The sequence below is a fragment of the Lissotriton vulgaris genome, chromosome 10 (assembly GCF_964263255.1).
Source record: "Lissotriton vulgaris chromosome 10, aLisVul1.2, whole genome shotgun sequence".
NCBI lineage: Eukaryota > Metazoa > Chordata > Amphibia > Caudata > Salamandridae > Lissotriton > Lissotriton vulgaris.
This window is the reverse complement of record NC_141698.1, coordinates 839,944,220-839,963,205: the sequence shown is the minus strand read 5'-3', so window position 1 is coordinate 839,963,205 and position 18,986 is coordinate 839,944,220. Positions and strand designations below refer to the sequence as shown.

Here is an 18,986-nt window from a genome sequence, read left to right as displayed (position 1 = left end):
AATAGACTGCTTAGCAGTGTGACCCCAACTAAAATGGTGAGGGCTAGAAATTCATGTCCTCGGCGGTGCCTGTTGTCCAGTGGACATAAACATCTTGTCCTGTGCCCAAGCCAAGAAAATCCTTTGTGTATTGTTACACCAGAAGGAATTTTTTTCTTTTGAAAACTAATCTCGAAGTGTAAGGTATGAGCTTTCAACACATCGTGACATTTTTTTGTTCTCTTTGTCATCTGAGCACAGTTATACAAACATCACAAAGAGTGAAAGTGAAATCATTCAGTACTTGCTTTTACTGTAATCACAGGTACCTGAGCTCTTCTCAAGACGGTACCCATGGGAGCGTGGCCAAGCCGTTAAGCATGGTGGACATGTGAGCTCGGAGCTTCGTCCCGGCCCAACAGTAATCCTGTCCAAACTGAAGGCATCCACTGACTCTGAGGTGCTCCACCTGACCCCCTCCACTATACTACAACATGACGGGCATAGCGGCAGCTAGTTTTTGCCAGAAAGAAGCTCCAGAAAACAAAATTGGAATGGAAGTGCGGGGGCCATCACAAAGGGTGCGACCGGACTGAAATCAACCTGAGGTTCAAGGGGGCACAAGGAGGACGAGCCCCGCTTAGGAGCAACTTCGGCCCAAACACCACAGACACACGACTGACCCTGGGCCCCGAGGAAGCAGTGAAACTTGTGTAAAGTCCTGGGAGGCGGACTGTAAGGGCGAGGCCGCTGGGCCCACAGCGCGCTGTGAGTGCCTGGTTCTGTTGGGGCAGACTGCGGGGCCTAAGGGGGGCAGGAAAAAGAAGCGAAGGCAGCCAGCGAGACCCCGCGACAGAGAGGGCCTTTAGCATCACTGGCGAGTTAGACATCAGCGGAAAGTGTAGCGACGTCATACCTGGCAGTGCCATTTGGATAGCGATCAAGATGGTGACCGGAGGTTTGTTTTGCATTTTTTGCTTGGGACAATAGGGGGCGTAGAGACAGTATACTAGCTCTAAATCTTGCTCCCTGGGAGGTGTGCTGCAGTGGAGCAGTGCCAGCGGAAACAAGCGTGCGCGCCTCACGCTGAAAGGAGGCAGCAGGGGCAGGGGAGAGAGGAGGGGGCCTGCGCCAGTTTCCCTTGCGGGAGTGAGCAAGTTAATTACAAACATATGGTTTGAAAGCTCGCTCCTGTAAGGAAATCGCCAGACGTGCACGTGTTGCCATTGGAAGCAATGCAACGCGTGCAAGTTTTTGCCCGCAATGCTATGCCGATGGCTAAAGGTCTTTTTCCTACGCAGCGCATGAGTGCTGCGTAGGCGAGACCTAAAAAAACAATCAGAAACCTTGTACTCCTACACTTTTCACCTGCTACCCCTTTCATTCCTGCATCAATCTCCTTTTCACTTGCTTTCTGACCTTAACCTACATCTGCAACCAGTACCATTCTGCAGAATCTCTCGCCATCTCTCTTCTTGCACTTAACTGGACATGATATTGAGAGGTGTGACTGTATACTTCTTTTCCCCAAAATACAAATCGCCCTAGACTTTCACTGGTGTATTGGACCCGCAACCCTTACAAAGTTACATTAGCACTGGGCAGTTCGTCCAATTCCTGGTACCTTCAAATGGCTTCTATACATTTAATCCAGCTAATCCGACTTGAAGGTGCAAGCTAGTCCGACCACTAAATAAGCTCCTTAATTCCCGAAAATATTTTTGGGCATGGAGGGGCACAAACCACTGTGTTAACATAATGGTTCTTTGCCACCAGACCAACCTACACACTACTCATCACAGTAGGTGCCTGCATATTTGTCTTGTCCTGCACTTCAACAGGTGGAAAATGTTTAATAACTTGGCTTTCGATTGAAATGACAGACACACGAATGGATAGAATTAGATGTAGATTGTTTTTTATAAAGGAAATTAATAAAAAAAGAAATATCATTGTTTATAACATTAAATATCTTCATTTTTTTTTTTACAATGTATGACATACAGATTGTACTTTCACTAAGTTTATCTATACCGTGGAACAACTGAAAAGGTCTTTAAGCGTAGTAAACAAACAATAAAACTGGCTATTTGATATGACTGTTTCGATTTAACCAAGAAGTAAAATCAAAACTACAACTGCCTGAAAATAAATTCAACAAAATGATGTCATTTGTGTGGTATCTTCGGTCATTTTGAAAGCCATTAGCATCACTGGATAAAAGGTGGAGACCATTTCCAGTCTTCAAATTTTCTTCAAAAAGTCTTCAGCAGCAATGGTGTGTTGGAAAAACTTATTATCCCCAAAGTAGACTAAAAGACAATCAAATACAAAGAAAGTTAGACGTGTGTACATTAAAATACAGACTTTAATATTATTAATGTATTAATCACAACTTTCATATACATGCAACATCTTACGCGAGTACATTTAAGAACCAATAGAAAACATACTTGCCAAGTCCAACAATGACTACGATTGAAGTTCAAAGATCATTGACTAGGAGAATTAATTTGTAAGAGAAACTACTATTCCATGTTTAAATTAGAGGAGGTCCTAATCCAAGCCATAGTTTTAGGTTGTCCACATAGGGCAATTAATCTCAAATTAACGGATTTACAAAATGTAAATGATTGTCACAAAACTCTGGCACATATACTGCCTTTCTGGACCTAAATTGGACACCCCTGTCCTAAAGGAATGGAAATGTTGTTAGAATGTTCAAAGATGTGAAGACACAAATCTCAAAGGCTAATGGACCTCCCCCTCCCCCAGCACAGAGCGAGCATCGCTTGTTTTGTTAGCAGTTTGTGTTCCGTGAGACCACAGTACCCTTGCAAACAAACTTCAGAATTAGTAATCCATCTTGCCTTATTCTTTCCCCATGATGCGATTTTAGGGGTTAAAGCTGCACTACCCATGCAAAGCTTACAACTTACACCGCCAACACTACCGCCCTGATCGACAACCTCGGACTCAAACAGCTCGTGACAACACCCACTCATGCCGCCGGACACACACTGGACCCCATCTTCTCCGCAAGTCCACACGTCTCCTTCATCCACACCACCGAACCCCACTGGACCGACCATAGATGCATCCACTTCACCTTCAGGAAACCCACCACACACCACCGCGCCCAACAGTTGCCACGCCGCCGCTGGGGCAAGGTCATAGAGGACCAGCTAACCACCACCCTCGCCCTTAGTCCACCCGACGACCCTGACACCGCCGCCATCAACCTCAACAAGTGGATCAACGACTGCGCCGACACCCTCGCCCCACTCAAGACCTCCACAACCAATCACACCAACAAGAAAGCCGCATGTTTCACCGAAGACCTCCGGACCTCCAAACACACCTGTCGGAAGCTGGAGAAGAGATGGCTTCGCGTCCAAACTCCAGACAACCACACAGCCCACAAAAACACCACCCGAAGACACCACCAACTCAACAGGACAGCCAAAAGGCCCGCCTTCAAGAACCGCCTAGCCAATAAACACACAAAACTCCAAAGAGCTCTTCAGCATCGTGAAAGAACTCTCCAACCCCAGCTCCAACACAAACGACTTCCCAACTTCGCAAGACCTGTGTGATTCACTGGCCACCTTCATTCACCGCAAGATCACAGACATCCACGACAGCTTCAACTCCGACACCCCCACATCCACCGCCGACACCACCCCCGCGACCTCCACCGACACCAGTCGCCTGACCGCCTGGTCCAACATCAGCGATGAAGACACCATCAAGACCATGAACTCCATCCACTCTGGATCCCCATCGGACCCATGCCCCCATCACATCTTCAACAAAGCCGGCACAGCCATCACACCCCATCTCCGGAAAACCATCAACACCTCCTTCGAGACAGCCACCTTCCCGGAGAGCTGGAAACACGCAGAGATCAACGCCCTGCTGAAGAAACCAAAGGCAGACCCCCAAGGACCTCAAGAACTTCCGGCCCATCTCCCTGCTCCCCTTGCCGGCGAAAGTCACAGAGAAGATTGTCAACAGACAGCTGACCCGCTACCTCGAAGACAACAGCATCTTGGACCCATCCCAGTCCGGCTTCCACAGCAAACACAGCACCGAGACCGCCCTCATCGCTGCAACCGACGACATCAGGATCCTGATGGACAAAGGAGAAACAGCCGCCCTCATACTTCTGGACCTATCAGCAGCCTTCGACACGGTCTGCCACCGCATCCTAACAGCAAGCTTCCACGACGACGGAATCCAAGAGAAGGCCCTGGCATGGACCACATCCTTCCTCTCCGGCAGAACCCAGAGCGTCCGCCTCCCACCCTTCCGCTCCAAGACCACTGAGATCATCTGCGGCGTCCGACAAGGATCCACCCTCAGCCTGACGCTGTTCAATATCTACATGGCACCGCTCGCCCACGTCGCACGACGACATAACCTCAACATCATCTCTTACGCTGACGACACCCAGTTGGTCATATCCCTCACCGAAGACCCCCATAACGCCTTTCTAACTTTTTGCTCTAGACTGATGCAACACCATTTTGCACATTCTCAATGTATTGAAGTCACAATTACATTTAATCCTTTTCCCCCTGTATATTGTTGAGTACTATTGACTTTTATGGACAGGTTGGTGGCATGAAGATTTGTAAACGTAAGACTACACGAACTGCTTTCTGTATTAACTGCAAAGCACAATGGAAGGCCTTAACTGTACCATACACATGTTGTGTGCATTGATTGATTGGTTCATGTTGGAAATAAAATTACAATGATAAGGGCATTATTTATTATAGCCAGATTTTCTTGCATGATGTATGTGCAGAAAATTTCCCTAAACACCTAAACCATAAATTAAAAGGATATGATCTCACAGAAGTGTGCAACGTTTTTTCCCAAATATTTTCATTTATTCTGGTGGAAAAGTACATTAATTAAAAACTGTTCATCACTTGAGTGACTCTGGAGAGTTTTGCATGAAAACGCGGGAATTCGGGAGGTAGGCTATTTATTTTCACATCCAAATTTCGTCAAATGGGAAAGTCCAGTGTCAAAAGTATGACATGGCAGGAAATAAACACCGAGCGCCTCTTTGAGGATCTCTGGAATTTCCACCTCCTGCAGATTCGGTCATTGAGAACTCTGGGCATATTTACATATGCACACAGCGCTGCAAGGTCTGTTTATGCACCAGTAGACTCGAGTTTAGGAAACGATCCCAAACAAGCTTAAATGAAACCAAAATCATCCAGAAGCACTTAAAGAGAACTTTTATATCCCCCATCTGAATATTTATAGACTCTTTGTAACAGGACTACCCAACACCTATTTTGTTGCTATTTAAAGGCCTTAGTTAAGAAAAACAGGGCATGTAATGACGAGGAACTAACCGTTTAAACGCGACACGGTCTAGGGATTGGAGATTAATAAAGCAAACTCCAGGATTTGCACGGAAAGCTAACTGTTGCACTTTACCATCACTGAATGCTATCATTCCAACTAAAAATATACAACTGGATAAGCAGAGTACACGAACACACTCAATCAAGCAAGGGGTCATATCAGAATTATTCCACCATTCTCCCTGCCATGCTTTCTGCCTCCTGTATGAGACTGTATAGACATATCATCAAAGCCACTGATTTATTGAGCGCGAGCAGCGCTAGGTAAAGAGCTAAACCCGGGTACAATCCATGACGCGTTGAGCCATATGAAGGCAAGCCTACGACAAAGGATGAAGTGAGCATACCTCTGATATTAATGCATGCCCCAATGGACAGAAAAACACACCGGCAGCAGAGGACGCATCTAACTCGAAGCTGCATCGCCGTGCTCGCATCTGCCAGCCAGGCCAACAACAGGATCATAGCACTCCTCCACCCTGTCTATGTCTATGTCCCACTGCTCCCATCCAGGAGGGAATGCATTGGTCCTCCGTTACTGGTTGGCCCGAGACCATCCTCTGGTGGTGTGAAAGTTAGAGACCGCTCTTCACATGCTCATTTGGTCGGCCCACGGTGAAATTCTTTTGCTGTGTTGGGAATGAGGGGACGGCTCTACAATTTATGTGATCACCTGTAAACAGTAACTACAGTTTTGATCCTCTGGCTCATTCAATGCACTTTGGCAGCCATACCTTCAATTGAACGGTTTGAACTAATAGCCCCCCCCCCCATTCTCCCATGCCCCATATTGAGGTTGCAGGTGGCCCAACTAGCACTCTACGTTGCCTCCATGAAAGTTGCATATTAAATCAAGCATACCATACTCCATCTCGTAGGTGAAACTTTACAAACTGCCCCGCTAGCATAATGATGCTGGCAAACCTTAAACCTATGCCGCAGCCACTGCAGTTCAGAATGCACACTTCACCACATTAACAAGTCAATAAAATTAGCAATTTTTATTCTGTCAAGCCAAGCAAGGCTCCAACAAGCCGATCACTGAATAGAACTTCTGTCTCAAAGAACTGGTGGACTCCTGCACCATGCATGATACAGCAGAAGAAATGAAAACACAGATCATCCAAAGGGGCACGTCGGTAAAACTTTGTTGAGTCATCCTTAAAAGCATCTGTCATCACTTACTTAACAGGCAGACTCTGGGACATTCCCTCAAACTTTCCAACACATGCATCACCTATATCAAATTTACCTTCGCTGGTACCACATTCAAAACTAAATACATCAAGTCTAGTCACTAAATTTCCAATAGCATCTACCCTTAAAAGATCCACACGTGGACAAGGTGCACGTGCATTTCTCCACACTAACAACTACCCTGCAAAAAAAAAAAGAAGAACATGTGGTAAAAACCAATCATTAGCGAAAGACTGCCACTGCAGCACCAGTGGCACCCTTTGCACCAACACCACCATCGCAATCGGAAAGTCAAATTCGTACTGCAAGCAAAACTTACACCATCTTTTGAGGACAAAGACAGCAATGATAAGGAAAAGACTGTGTCAAACATCCACGTAGCGGACAAAACAGTGAAGTGAAGTGTGCTTGAGCATAGACATGCATCTACTCATCACAGTAATTAACCACGATAAACAAAGATGACTATTTTGTGGCCGAGTACCGTATACAAAGCTGACTTCATTTAAAATATCACAAATCTGATAAATTATGCAGAGTCCAGAAGTTCCCTTATGAGTGGACAGCGCTAGCTATGCAATCCCAAAGTGCTCCATTTGAGGGTAGTGTAGTCGATCAGCCTGAGGCTCAACACAGAGAAGTGCAAGACATTTGCAAATACATACGTTGAATAAATGACGACAACTCAAGAAGGAGATCCACATCAATTTATTAAAAAAATAGCAAGGATCTTTATATATGTTTAGGCATCAGTAAAATTCGCCAGGGAATTACATTTTTAAATAGAATTTCTTTTTAGTTAAAAAAGTGGACCCAGGGTAAGTTTGGAGTTCTGCATGGAAGGAAGAACAAGTTCTGCAAACATGTAAAGTACATCAACTTACAGAACCAATCTCTGGGAGTTAAGGTGAGAGGTGGGCATGGTCTAAGGAAGCACCAACAGTACACCACCACAACCCATGGATCAGAGTGAGTCCTAATTTTGTCAGCCTTCTCTGTAGGTTACATTTTCTACTCTTGATCATTGCAAATACCTCAAAGTTGAGATCAGTCAAACTACATCGGCAGACGAGGTAACCCTGAAGCTTCAAACACTGTTTGAAATTTATGAAACCATCCAAGTATTGTGGAACGTATATTGGCCTCCATTTCAAGGTCGAGAGTTAACCTATCTTCAGTCCACGCACATGAAAGGTATCTCTCTGTGGCCCAAGCCAACAGGGTAGTCGTAAAGTTAATGCAAAAACTGAATAAAATACTCCAAATTGCTTGTGCCTAGACTTTCATGTGGTCCATTTATACATTCCTTTTATTTTACATTTTTTTTATTGAGAGTTCAAATATAGCAATACAATATAGGAAGCAGGATACAATTGAAATCCAATTAATAGAGTACGAGGAAAAAGAATACTAAAAACATTCATGCAATTTGTCATTTTAACAGTTAAATTATAAAGTGCAAGGTTGTGTAAGAGCAAACAATTAATAGGTTGTCACAGATATACAAAAGTTTTTGTTAGAATTAAAACAGTACGTAGCATTCAAATACAATAAGCGTCTTTTCAGTTAATATTCCAAAGCTAAATTGTAAAGTGCAGCGTGCGGAGACAAGACAGTCATATTAGACTAATAAATATTTTCAGTGAAATGTAAATCAGATTAAGTAATAACAAGACGAATTTAAATATCAAACACACTCCAATATTTATCATATTTTTTGAGAGCCCCTGATCTAAGGGCATATTTTCTCTCCCTAGCCTGGATTCGAAGTAATTTTGCCTTCCATGCCTGGAAGGATGGAACAAGATCTGTTTTCCAGGACTGTAATATGAGGGATTTAGCTATTAAAGAAGCTATAAAAAGGGGCTCATCATGTTGGGTGTGGATAGGAGAGCAGCCTAGGAGGGGAATTAGGTTGAATATAACATTATTTTTAAGGACGATTGAAAGATATTTTTCTATTTCCTTACATAATACCTGGATTTTTGGACACTCCCAGACAATGTGTTTCCAAGTGCCTTTTTCTTCACATCGAAAGCATTTATCGGCTCCTTGGGGGAAAATATTATGGAAAAAGGATGGGGTTCTATATATTAACCATTTGTTGTAGAATTGCATATGTTTAAGGTTTGCTCCTTGAAAGATGGTTTTATTGAATTTATTTATTTTGTCCCATACCTGTTGATTAATTATAAGATCTTCCCTCTTTTTCCATCTTTCAGTGATCTTGCTGTAGAAGTCCTGGTCCTTACTTTCTTTTAATATTTTAATCCAGATACTCATTTTCTTTTGTATTTTGTTATTGAGGATAGTGGTAATATTTTCTTTATTGAATACATTTCCTATATTGAGTTCTCTAAGTTTTGGATTTATCCTAATAAAGGACCAGTTCAGCGTTAAGTGCGAGTGGATTAACTGGCTATAAATTTCATCCCAAGATTTCCACCTATTTCCCAGCAGGAAGTCTTCAATTTTCTCAAAACCGTTCTCCTTCCAAAGAATTAATATATTTTTGTCCATACAACCAGCATCTCCCAAGCTAAAATTAATTAAATTTGTCTTATTACTTAAAATGGGTAAGTCATAGAATTTTAAAAAACAGAGTTTTCACCTGAAAAATCCACTGCAGAGATTTATATCGTACTTTTTTTGGATCTTTCGTGGTTCTAACCGGATCATAGATTTTCAATTCCAACAACATCTTTCATAAAAAAATTATCTGTCTCGTGAGAATCTGAAAAAAAAAACCTGTGATTTTGATGTGCAAAAGACACAAAGTAATATTCTTTGATATTTGGGAGGGATAACCCTCCTTGTGTAGACGATAAATATAAAGTGCTCAGTGCAAGTCTGGGGGATTTTTTTGCCCATAAGAAAGAGGAGATCAGAGCTTCTATTTTTTTAAAATAAGAGGCCTGGATTGCGCAGGGAATCGCACTAAAGAGGAAATTAAAAAGGGGTAACACCGACATTCGAATTAGCGATGCCCGCCCTATAAGAGACAGGGGTAGTAAACTCCAACGATCTAAAAGTGAACCCACCTTTTTTAATAAAGTTAAAAAACTTTAGTAAGAAAAGATCATCTAGGCTATCCGATATACATATTCCAAGATATCTCTTTGGATCTGTATTGTATGTCTGCCTGAATTCTGGAGCTAAAGTGTCTATAGTGCAGTTGAGTAGAATAATTTCCGTTTTGTTTACATTTATTTTATAACCCCCTAGCTTTTGAAAGTCAGAGAAGATTTTTAGAATCTTCAATTGACTTGAGGGTTTAGAGTCTATAAAAAGGGCAATATCATCCGCATATAGTTTTATATTTGTCATTCCTAAAATTGGGGCAGTGTCAACTTTAGTATTCCTGATGGCGATCGCTAGAGGTTCAATAAATAATGCAAATAGAATTGGCGACAAGGGACATCCTAGTCGCGTGCCTCTAGTGACCACACAGGACCCAATATTAGTATTATTGACGATAATATGCGCACTAGAATTCATATACAATTGTTGTAAAAGATATAAAAACATTCGGGAAATTAAAACTGCATAAAATTGCAAACAAACAATCCCAGGACACTAGATCGAAGGCTTTCTTCGCATCTAAAAACCAAATTTGAGCCTTCACCTTATTCGTTTTAAAATAATCTAGCGCCTCCAGTAAAAATGTAGTATTGGAATGGAGATGCCTGCCTGCAATAAAACCGCACAGATCATGGGCTACCAGAGATCCTACTATTTTATTTAATCGGTTTGCTAAAAGTTGTGCAAAAATGTTGTAGTCTGTATTCAGAAGGCTAATCGGTTGGTATGAATTTATATTTTCCTTATCCTTTCCTTTTTTTAAAATACTGACCACCACCGCTGTGTGAAAGGAGTCCGGTGGGGGACCTCCTTGAAGTAAATTGTTAATTAATTCCAAGAGTTCCTTATGCAATGTTCCCCCGAATTTTTTTAAGAATTCAATGGGTAGGCCGTCCTCACCGTTTGCCTTGCCATTGGGGAAGGACTCTATCACTTCGTCTAATTCTAATAATGAAAAATCCCGTGTGAGGTAGTTCTTACCCTCAGCATCTATTTTAGGTATTTCCAGTGGCTGAAGAAAATCCATGATAGAGTCAGGTGTAGCCCCCACAGTTGCTTGATATATCCCCTCATAGTGTTTTAAAAACAGCTCACCGATGGAAGTGGTGGTCTTAACTTGTATTTTAGTGATGGGGTCTGTTAACTGATCTATTCTGTTACGAACCTGCTTTTCTTTAGATTGGCAGGCCAGAAGCTTTCCTGTATACTCACTCTTCTCATAAATCTTTTGTGCTTTTAAATTACTATTTGTCTCACCTAAATCATAGTAAAAATCCTTCATCTTGCACTTCGCCTCTTGAAGTTTGTGACCAGAAATCTTAGATCTAATCCAATAATGCTCTTGGGTAGCCTGCGACAGTTCAGTTTGGAGTTTGATTTTCTCCTCCCTTCTTGCCTTAAGCTTGGGAATCTCTTTAGATGTAATTATTCCACGTAAATTGGCTTTAAATGCATCCCAGATTATATTTAATGGGGCTGTACCTCTATTCTGTGTAAAAAATTGCTAAATTTTTCCTTAATATCAGTGCACCATTGTTGGTCAAGGAGGTTAAGTTTGTTAAAAAACCATCTACTTGTAGGTCTTGCTTCATTATTCCCCAAATTGACCTCCGTGCAAAGAGCTGCGTGATCTGAAAAAGCGTTGGGTAGATGGGCGTAGTTGTATAATTCTAGGTCATGGGAAGATAAAAAAAAATAAAATCTAGCCTGGACGCAGAATTATATTTTGCTGAATGGCATGTATACTCATGCTTGGTAGGATTTAAATTACGCCAGTGGTCAGTAACATCAAGGTCTATTCTACAACTTTGAACAGCTAAGGAAACTTGGGGTTTATTCTGTCGACGGTCTTTCTTGGAAGAATCCAATCGAGGGTTTTGTAGTAGGTTAAAATCACCCCCCCAAATTATTGGCCCAGAGAGACCGGTTACTGCCTGCTTAACCTGTAAAATAGCTTGTGGGTCGTCCAAAATTGGTGTGTAGATTGTGGCAAGGATAACATTAGCATTGTTTAATTTACCGTGTGCGACTGCCCATCTACCTCTAGGGTCTAAACACGTCCCTTCAAGGTTAAAACCTACATGTCTCCCTATTAGAATGGAAACTCCTCTCTTGGCCATCCCGGCAGGAGCAGATATGTTTTAGCCCGCCCAGCTTTTAAAGAGTTTAGCTGACTCTGCCTGGTCTTTGTGGTGGGTTTCTTGCAAATAGAGGACGTCGGGTACAAGGTTTTTTAACCAGCATTCAATAGGGTTCCTTTTACGAACGTTATTGAGGCCATTAACATTTAAAGAAATACATTTCACCATGTTATTTGATGGTCAAAATATTGGACGTAGCCCTCAGCTAGTGTGCAAGTATGCAAAATGGGCAAATGTACAAGCAGCAGCAGCAACATATATAACTGATAAATAATATAGAAATATAACAATAAAGAGCAATAGCAGCAGATATTCATAGAGATAGTCATGAAAAATCTAAATTTCAATGTGCAAATATGCAAGCGAGCAGCAAAAATGTAAAGTAATATTGTTTGAAGAGAGACCAAGCAGGAGATATTCACAAAGATATTCATGAATAAACTAAATTTCAATGTGCAAATATGGAAGCGAGCAGCAAAAGTGTAGAGTGATATTATTTGAGGAGACATACCATTCATTATGCAAGACATGAAAATAGACGCATTATAAAATCTTATCTTATATATAAAGAAATAGACCGTATAAATATATAATATCATCAGATAAAAAATAGAATACCATTGTCTGTGCAAATATGCAGATAAGCAGCAAAATAGTACAAAAATAGCAGCTCGGACTTGAAGGTTTAAACACCTAGTGCAAAATAGGCAAATATACTTATAGGGTCTTGTCATCTTGTCATGATCCAAATGGGCAAAAGTGACAAGGGCGAGATATTATTTGTGCAGGATAAGGAAAAAAATAAAACAGAAATAGATGAATAACCTTGCTCATACCGTAATCATAAAAGTGTGAAAAAACATATTGCATTTGAACTCTTTTTTTCCCCCCCTTGCGACACCCCCCTTCCCTCCCCCCTTGAGTGGACGGAGACCCGAGTGTCCCACTTCCGTCCTTCTCTGTTGTCTCTTCTTTTTGGATGCCATCTCATTGCATCCTTGTGTGCTTCCTGTTTCCAACAAGTATCCGCCGTGCAGTAGAGGTAGCTTCAGCAAAATTCATCAACTTGATTTGTTATGCCCGAGGCCATCAAGGAATGTCTGGGCTTCATGTAGAGCCGTGAATATAACAAATTTTCCTTTAGCCAAAACTTTAAGTTTCGATTGCTGCACTATCATGGCTTGGGCTCCCTTGCTCTTAAAGGAGTCGATGAGCTTCACAAAGTCCCTGCGTCTGTGAGCAGATGCAGCCGACATGTCACCAAAAATCCTAAAATTATTCACCCCCTCCACATTGAAAGCTCTTTTAGAAAATGCGGTGTTTAGGATTTTTTCTTTTACCCTAAATTCTGAAAAGTTAAAGAGGATTGTACGGGGGTATTTCGAATTAATAGGTTTATGTGCAGGGACTCTAGGCGCCCTTGTTATAGTCAAGTCACCTTGCAGCTCAGGGATAGCTTTTTTCAATAAAGAATCTGACCATCTAACTACATCCTTATCTTCAAGGCCCTCTGGTATGCCTACTAGCCGTAAATTCGATCTCCTATTGTAATTCTAAAGGTCCTGCAGCTTTTCCTCTAAGTGGGATTTCTCTCTATTAGCCTCCGCAAGATTTTTCTGGATTGTAGTCAGTGAGTCCTCTAGGGATGACATACGAACTTCGGCTTCAGAGACCCTCAGAGGAATATTCCCAAGGCACTCCTCCATCTTCGTGAGCCTGCTGTGCAAGAGTGAGATTTCCTGAGCCTGTGAAAGTTTGAAATCTCTTAGTTCCTGAAGAATAGTAACTAGGATATCTTCCATCGTGTTTGCTTTTGCAGCACTCGGGAGCGCAAGCAAGCCGTCATCCTGGGAAGTCAAGGAGGCCTCTAGACTTAGGACTTGACTTAAGACTTGACTTGGAGCTGTCGTAGTTTGCTTGTTACTTGGGGCTGGGCTGGAGCTTGAGGTCGGCGACAACGGGCGGTGTAAGGGAGGGGCTGCATCCGGAGCGATCATAGTGGAAACCGTTGGTGTGGATAATGCTGCTTCTCCTTCTAGCCTTGTTACCCCTGCGGTGTTTGGCATCGGTGTCTTCTGCGGTGACTTTTGCGTTGTAGGGGTACTTGCTTTCCCTACCGTGTTGGAGACAGCCTACTCTGAAGTGGCACTTGTGCCCCCTTGTTTTATCTCCCCTGGTGTAGGAGTACTCGAAAGCTGTCCCTGCTGCAGAAGGAGTTTTGAAAAGAGAGGGTATTGTTTGGGGGTAGATCTACTCTCAGGACGCGAAGAAGGGGACGCATTAGCAGCCTTAACTGTTTTGTCCATATGGACCATTGTTTCCACGTTTTCCCCCCCATGTCCGTTTTTGTTCCCTTAACTTTCCCATCCTCCTCTCCCTTGTCGCCAACAGCGAGCAAGCTCAATTCTGCTGACAGTTCCGACAAGGTCAGGCTCTCTGCCTCTTCATCCTCTTCGCCCTCTTCTTGTTCATTGTCCTCGTTGACATCATTATCTTCCTCCATCTGTTTCCTTAATATATTATACTTATTTTTTCTAATTTGATCATTGAGTTCCATTGCTTTCTGTTTTAAAGCTTCTTTTTGTTGATTTTTCCTTTTGTTTTTTACTCTCTCCCTTTATAATTGATGGAGAGCTGGTCGGAATAGGGAGTTTTACCTCCTTTCCCAGCTCTGGCTTGGACTGTTTGCCCCTCTCTCTTTTGCAGCCATCAGAATTCGTAGTTCACAAACGTGGGTTTATGAGGTGCACTGGACTTTGCCCTGCGGAATTTGAACAAGATCACAACCGTGCCCGACAGCAACAAGCTAATGAACAGCTCCCCTATATGAAAATATATGAATGTAGGAATATTACAGTATTACAGAAGCCAGCCTAGCTCCTTCACGACTTCAAAAGTTCAAAGGTTCGGGATCAACAAGTGAGGGGGTATAGAATACAACGTTTGCCAGCAGCTCAGCCAGTATATGAGGAGTCACAAGGGGTCACGGTACAAACAAAGCGAATGCAAACTGGGTAGAGCCCCGCCCAGCGCGCCTTACCTCGCAGAGCAGACCAGCGCCTATAGTCAGCGTCCAGTGCCCTCGGTTCCTGGTAGTTCGCCGTCCATTGTGCAAAACCCCAGCGGCGTTTGTAGGCGCTCACAGTCACTTTCGGTTAATCCAATTGCTGAGCGTGATGAGGCAGAGCAAGCAGAACGGGCGCCGGGTATCCAGGCGACGCTCTTTCCTGCCCACAGGGCCTATCGCGGCTCTTGCCGCATCCGCCGCAGCACTCTCCAGACCTCAGGGGCCACAGGCGGTATCCCGCGGGTGGTGTAGCGGACCAGCACGCTCCTCCTCATTTCCAGTGAAGCCCCAGGGTCAGTGCGGGTGCCCGGCCGTCACAGGGGAAGCCCGCGCACCTCTCTGCACGAATCCTAGGCGGTGACAGTCAGCGTCTCTTCAGCCCGGCGCACCTCGCAGGGTCCCAGGCAGCGCCGGTGATCGTGAGGCAGCTAGCGTGGAAGCGGCGGCAGCGTTGCTGCTTGCATGGGCGTGGCTGGTCACGGAAACACGGAAACAGGAAACAGGAAGCACAGCGGCGGCGCGGGTGGGTCCGCCTCAGCCGTTCATCCCCTTCACCATTTATACATTCCTGTCGAAATATCGCAACAACCCAAATATGATCACCCTGAGTGCGCACTTGTTCAAATGTGCATTGAATGTATCATAATGGAAACCATTCTACATACATTTTTCATGTAAACTGGCACCTCTCACATATAATTCCATGTTGATCCACAGCAAGAACAAGAATGACAAAAAAAATTGAAGGAGGCATCCCAGCAGATCTAATCTTCCTTGCTGTGGTTTAAATTCTATGCATTTCGTCTTTCATTACTTTTAGGAAGGGTTGTAATGTTCCACATGCAGGGCATGTTTATTATTATTATTATTATTATCATACTTGCCAGTCTGAGACAAAGACAATGGCATGCAATTAAAAGTTGTCCACAGGTATAACATGAAGAGTTGACAATGGTTGGAATTAGAAATTGGGTTACTGGTTGACTTGGGTGAGAGCCTTAGAGCAGCAACAACAATAGTAGTCAGTCTAAGGCACAAGCAAGCCCCAAATTAACCTGTGCTCAACACCCTGGTAGCATGGCACAGAGCAGGGTGGTTTAACTTAGAGGCAATGTGTAAAGTACTTGTGAAACATTGCAAACACTAACACAGTGAAAGCACCACACAAAAAGTATCCCACACAAGGTTAGGGAACCAGATCTTAATTTAATAAATAAAACAAGACCAAAAAGACAAAAATCCTAACAGTAGAATCGGAGTTATGTACTTTTAAAAATAAAGTGTAAAATAGTGCTTAAAAGCATAAAGTGCCAACCGCGGCTATCTGGTCGCACTGCAACAAGTCAAAGTTAAAGGTTCAGGCCAACCTCGAAGGAGCGTGGGTCAGATACTACTGAAGTTTTACCTTTTCACGTTTTGTGCCAAGAGGCCTGTTTGCGTTGGAGAGCGTCACCAGAAACAAGGACAGCCTTGCGGGCAGTGGTTGGCATAGCGCAAAGACAATGGCATGTGTCATGGACGGAAAGGCTGGAGCTTCATGCTGGCAGGCACTCTGGACTGTTGATGCTTCTGTGCAAAGAAACAGGCTGGTGGGGGCTCACACTGATTTTCAGAGAGTGCAACATGGTTCTGGTGTGAACTAGCCTGTACGCGGTCGTGAGGAGCCCAAAAGCTTGATTTTAAGAGAGCATGAGCCATGCACAGGGTACAGGACCTGAAAGGTAGGAGGTAAACGAGTATTTGGAGCTCTGCGGGCTCGGATCAGGAGGTCAGCAGACTAGCCCTTTGTGTCACTCTGGAGTCCTGGGTTCAAAATGAATTTGCAGGTCCATGTCTTCTTCTCCTGGCAAGAGGGCAGCAGTTCATTTAGAGCAGCAGTCCAGCAGAGTGGCAGTCCTTCTTCCTGGCAGAATACCCACAGGTCCAGAAGTGTACTGAAGAGCTGGCGTCTGAGGTCCTTCATTTATACACAGTTGTCTCTTTGAAGTGATGAGAAGCTTCTAGAGGCATGCCTTTAGTGCACAGATGTCCTGCCTTACTATCCCTGGCTCCAGACTAACTATAGGGGTTATGTAGGGTTTTGTGTAGACACAGGATACAGCTTATTCAAGTGTAAGTAGGGCTGTGCCCAGCTCTGCCCTACCATCCTACCAGTGATGGCCCATCCAGTCACACCTACATTCCCATTGTGTGTAGCTATCTAGGTGGAATACACAAAGCCCAACTATCCGTACACCCAGTCAAATGACCAGACAGGTGGCAGGCACCACATGACTAAGATAAAAAAATTACAAATTTCTAAAAGTGAATTTTCAGAATTGCAATTTAAAATCAGACTTCACGATAAGTTAGGTTTTTAAACTGTGATTCCAGCGACACCAAACATGAACTGGTTATTTCTTCCCATTTGGAAATAACACTTATAAAAAGATAATACGTCAACTCCAATGTCACCGAGCCACTGCCTGCGCCGCGCCTTGAAGGCACCACATCCTGCACCACTTAACTTCACACCGTGTCAGCCGCAACGGGAAAGGTACTGTTCATGAGTCTGTCCACGCTTTAGCTGGCCCGTACCGACGTGGTCGGCTGGAACTTTTAGACTCTTGTTTTCAGCATTGCAGTAGCCCCTGACGGAGCTACTGACTCGGAAGAACTGTGTTTTTGAGATATTTCTGCAAAGTATATATTTTTTAATACAGTATGTTGGATTCTTATAGTTTTGGTCGTGTTTTGGAAATATAAAAATACTGGATATTTTTCTAAACTTGTGTGGTGTCTGCTTGTAGTGTTTTCACTGTATTATTGTAGGTTATGTGCAAATACTTTACACACTGTCTCTGAGATAAGCCTAACTGTTCGTGCCAAGCTACCAAGGGGTGACTAGGTGTTATTTTAGGAGTGCAACTAACTTACCCTGACTAGGAAGAAGGGTCCCTACTTGGACAAAGGTACCTACCCTCTCCCAACTAGAACACCCCCATTTCTAACAAGACCCTATAAGTCCAAGTCTACCTGGATCTGGCACAACAGAAACTAAGAGAAAAGGTTGAGTGCAGAATTCTGATGTACTGGCACAGGGTTTGGTCCTCTCCATCTATTGAACCCTACCAGAAGGGCCTGAGAGAGTAACTGGTGTCAGGTAAGACTATTAAAATCCCATGAGAACATAGGAAAGGATCATAAAGATTGGTGGGCTGGAAGAGAAATTATCAAAGAACGAGTCCTTAGTTCAATGTAAACTATATTGTTTTACAGATAATGTAAGCATTAACAGCAAATGACTGAGAAAATTGTATATTTAAGAGCAGAAATATGTCAAAACTAGAGCTCTCCAAGGTTTGAATGGACACAGTTTAACCTTTAGTGATCCTGATGGCAACAGGCTTGAATAAAAGGTGTTAATAGCAGGCAGTATTTGACCAATAGTGTTCCCTAAACAACCATGTCAAATTATCTGCTAGAGACAGTTCAGAATGTACCGTACCTCACAATGGTTGGCTCTGGCATTCCAGGATCGGCACCCCTTTTAAATCCTGAAAAACAAAGAAAATCAATATAAATTTAATTAGAATCATGCAAAAAAGAGACACGGTGCAATTAGAGTAAAGTAACTTCTGAAATGTGTGGACAGAAGCAGTATTAGGTCACACGATAGAGGAGTCAGAAGTCCATTTTGGAACAGGATCTAACATTCAGTCATATAAAACATATCAGGTGCTAAATACTTTTTGCCAATCCTGAAAAGAATCAATGTCTATCCTTCTCTTTTTTTGAGCTAGTCCATATGGGTAATAGGGAACACCACATTAGCCCTTTTCAGTACGTACCGATGAGCCACAAAAATGAATAAAACAAACATCAGTAGTTAAATTCTGAGTAATGCTTATTGAGTACTTTGTTATTCAGAACAATATATTTCCTGCGACAAGCCAGGATTTTTCCTTCATGCTAAAAAAAATGCAATTCATATAAATTACGCCAGATTGAGGACGCACATTTTTGTGGTAATCCATTTGAAACACCGGAGAGCAGAATAGGTGCAGCCTTGCAATGAGTGACACACAAATCTGTCTGGATTGGGAGGGTTAACGCAGACTTCGCCCAATAAATGCTGGAGAAAAGCCAGGA

The 18,986-nt window shown here is 43.1% G+C and overlaps 1 protein-coding gene across 1 annotated transcript in view; it reads right to left on the bottom strand.

Annotated features, from left to right (window-relative positions):
* Window positions 1-1,880: 1,880 nt before the first annotated feature.
* TOMM7 (translocase of outer mitochondrial membrane 7) overlaps window positions 1,881-18,986 on the bottom strand; it is a 44,064-nt gene continuing 26,958 nt past the window's right edge. The window contains exons 2-3 of the mRNA XM_086941770.1: window positions 18,343-18,391; window positions 1,881-2,291 (exon numbers count right to left, since the gene is read on the bottom strand). Coding sequence (XP_086797896.1) covers window positions 2,276-2,291; window positions 18,343-18,391 — 65 coding nt within the window. The 3' untranslated portion in view covers window positions 1,881-2,275. The remainder of the gene's footprint in view (window positions 2,292-18,342; window positions 18,392-18,986) is intronic.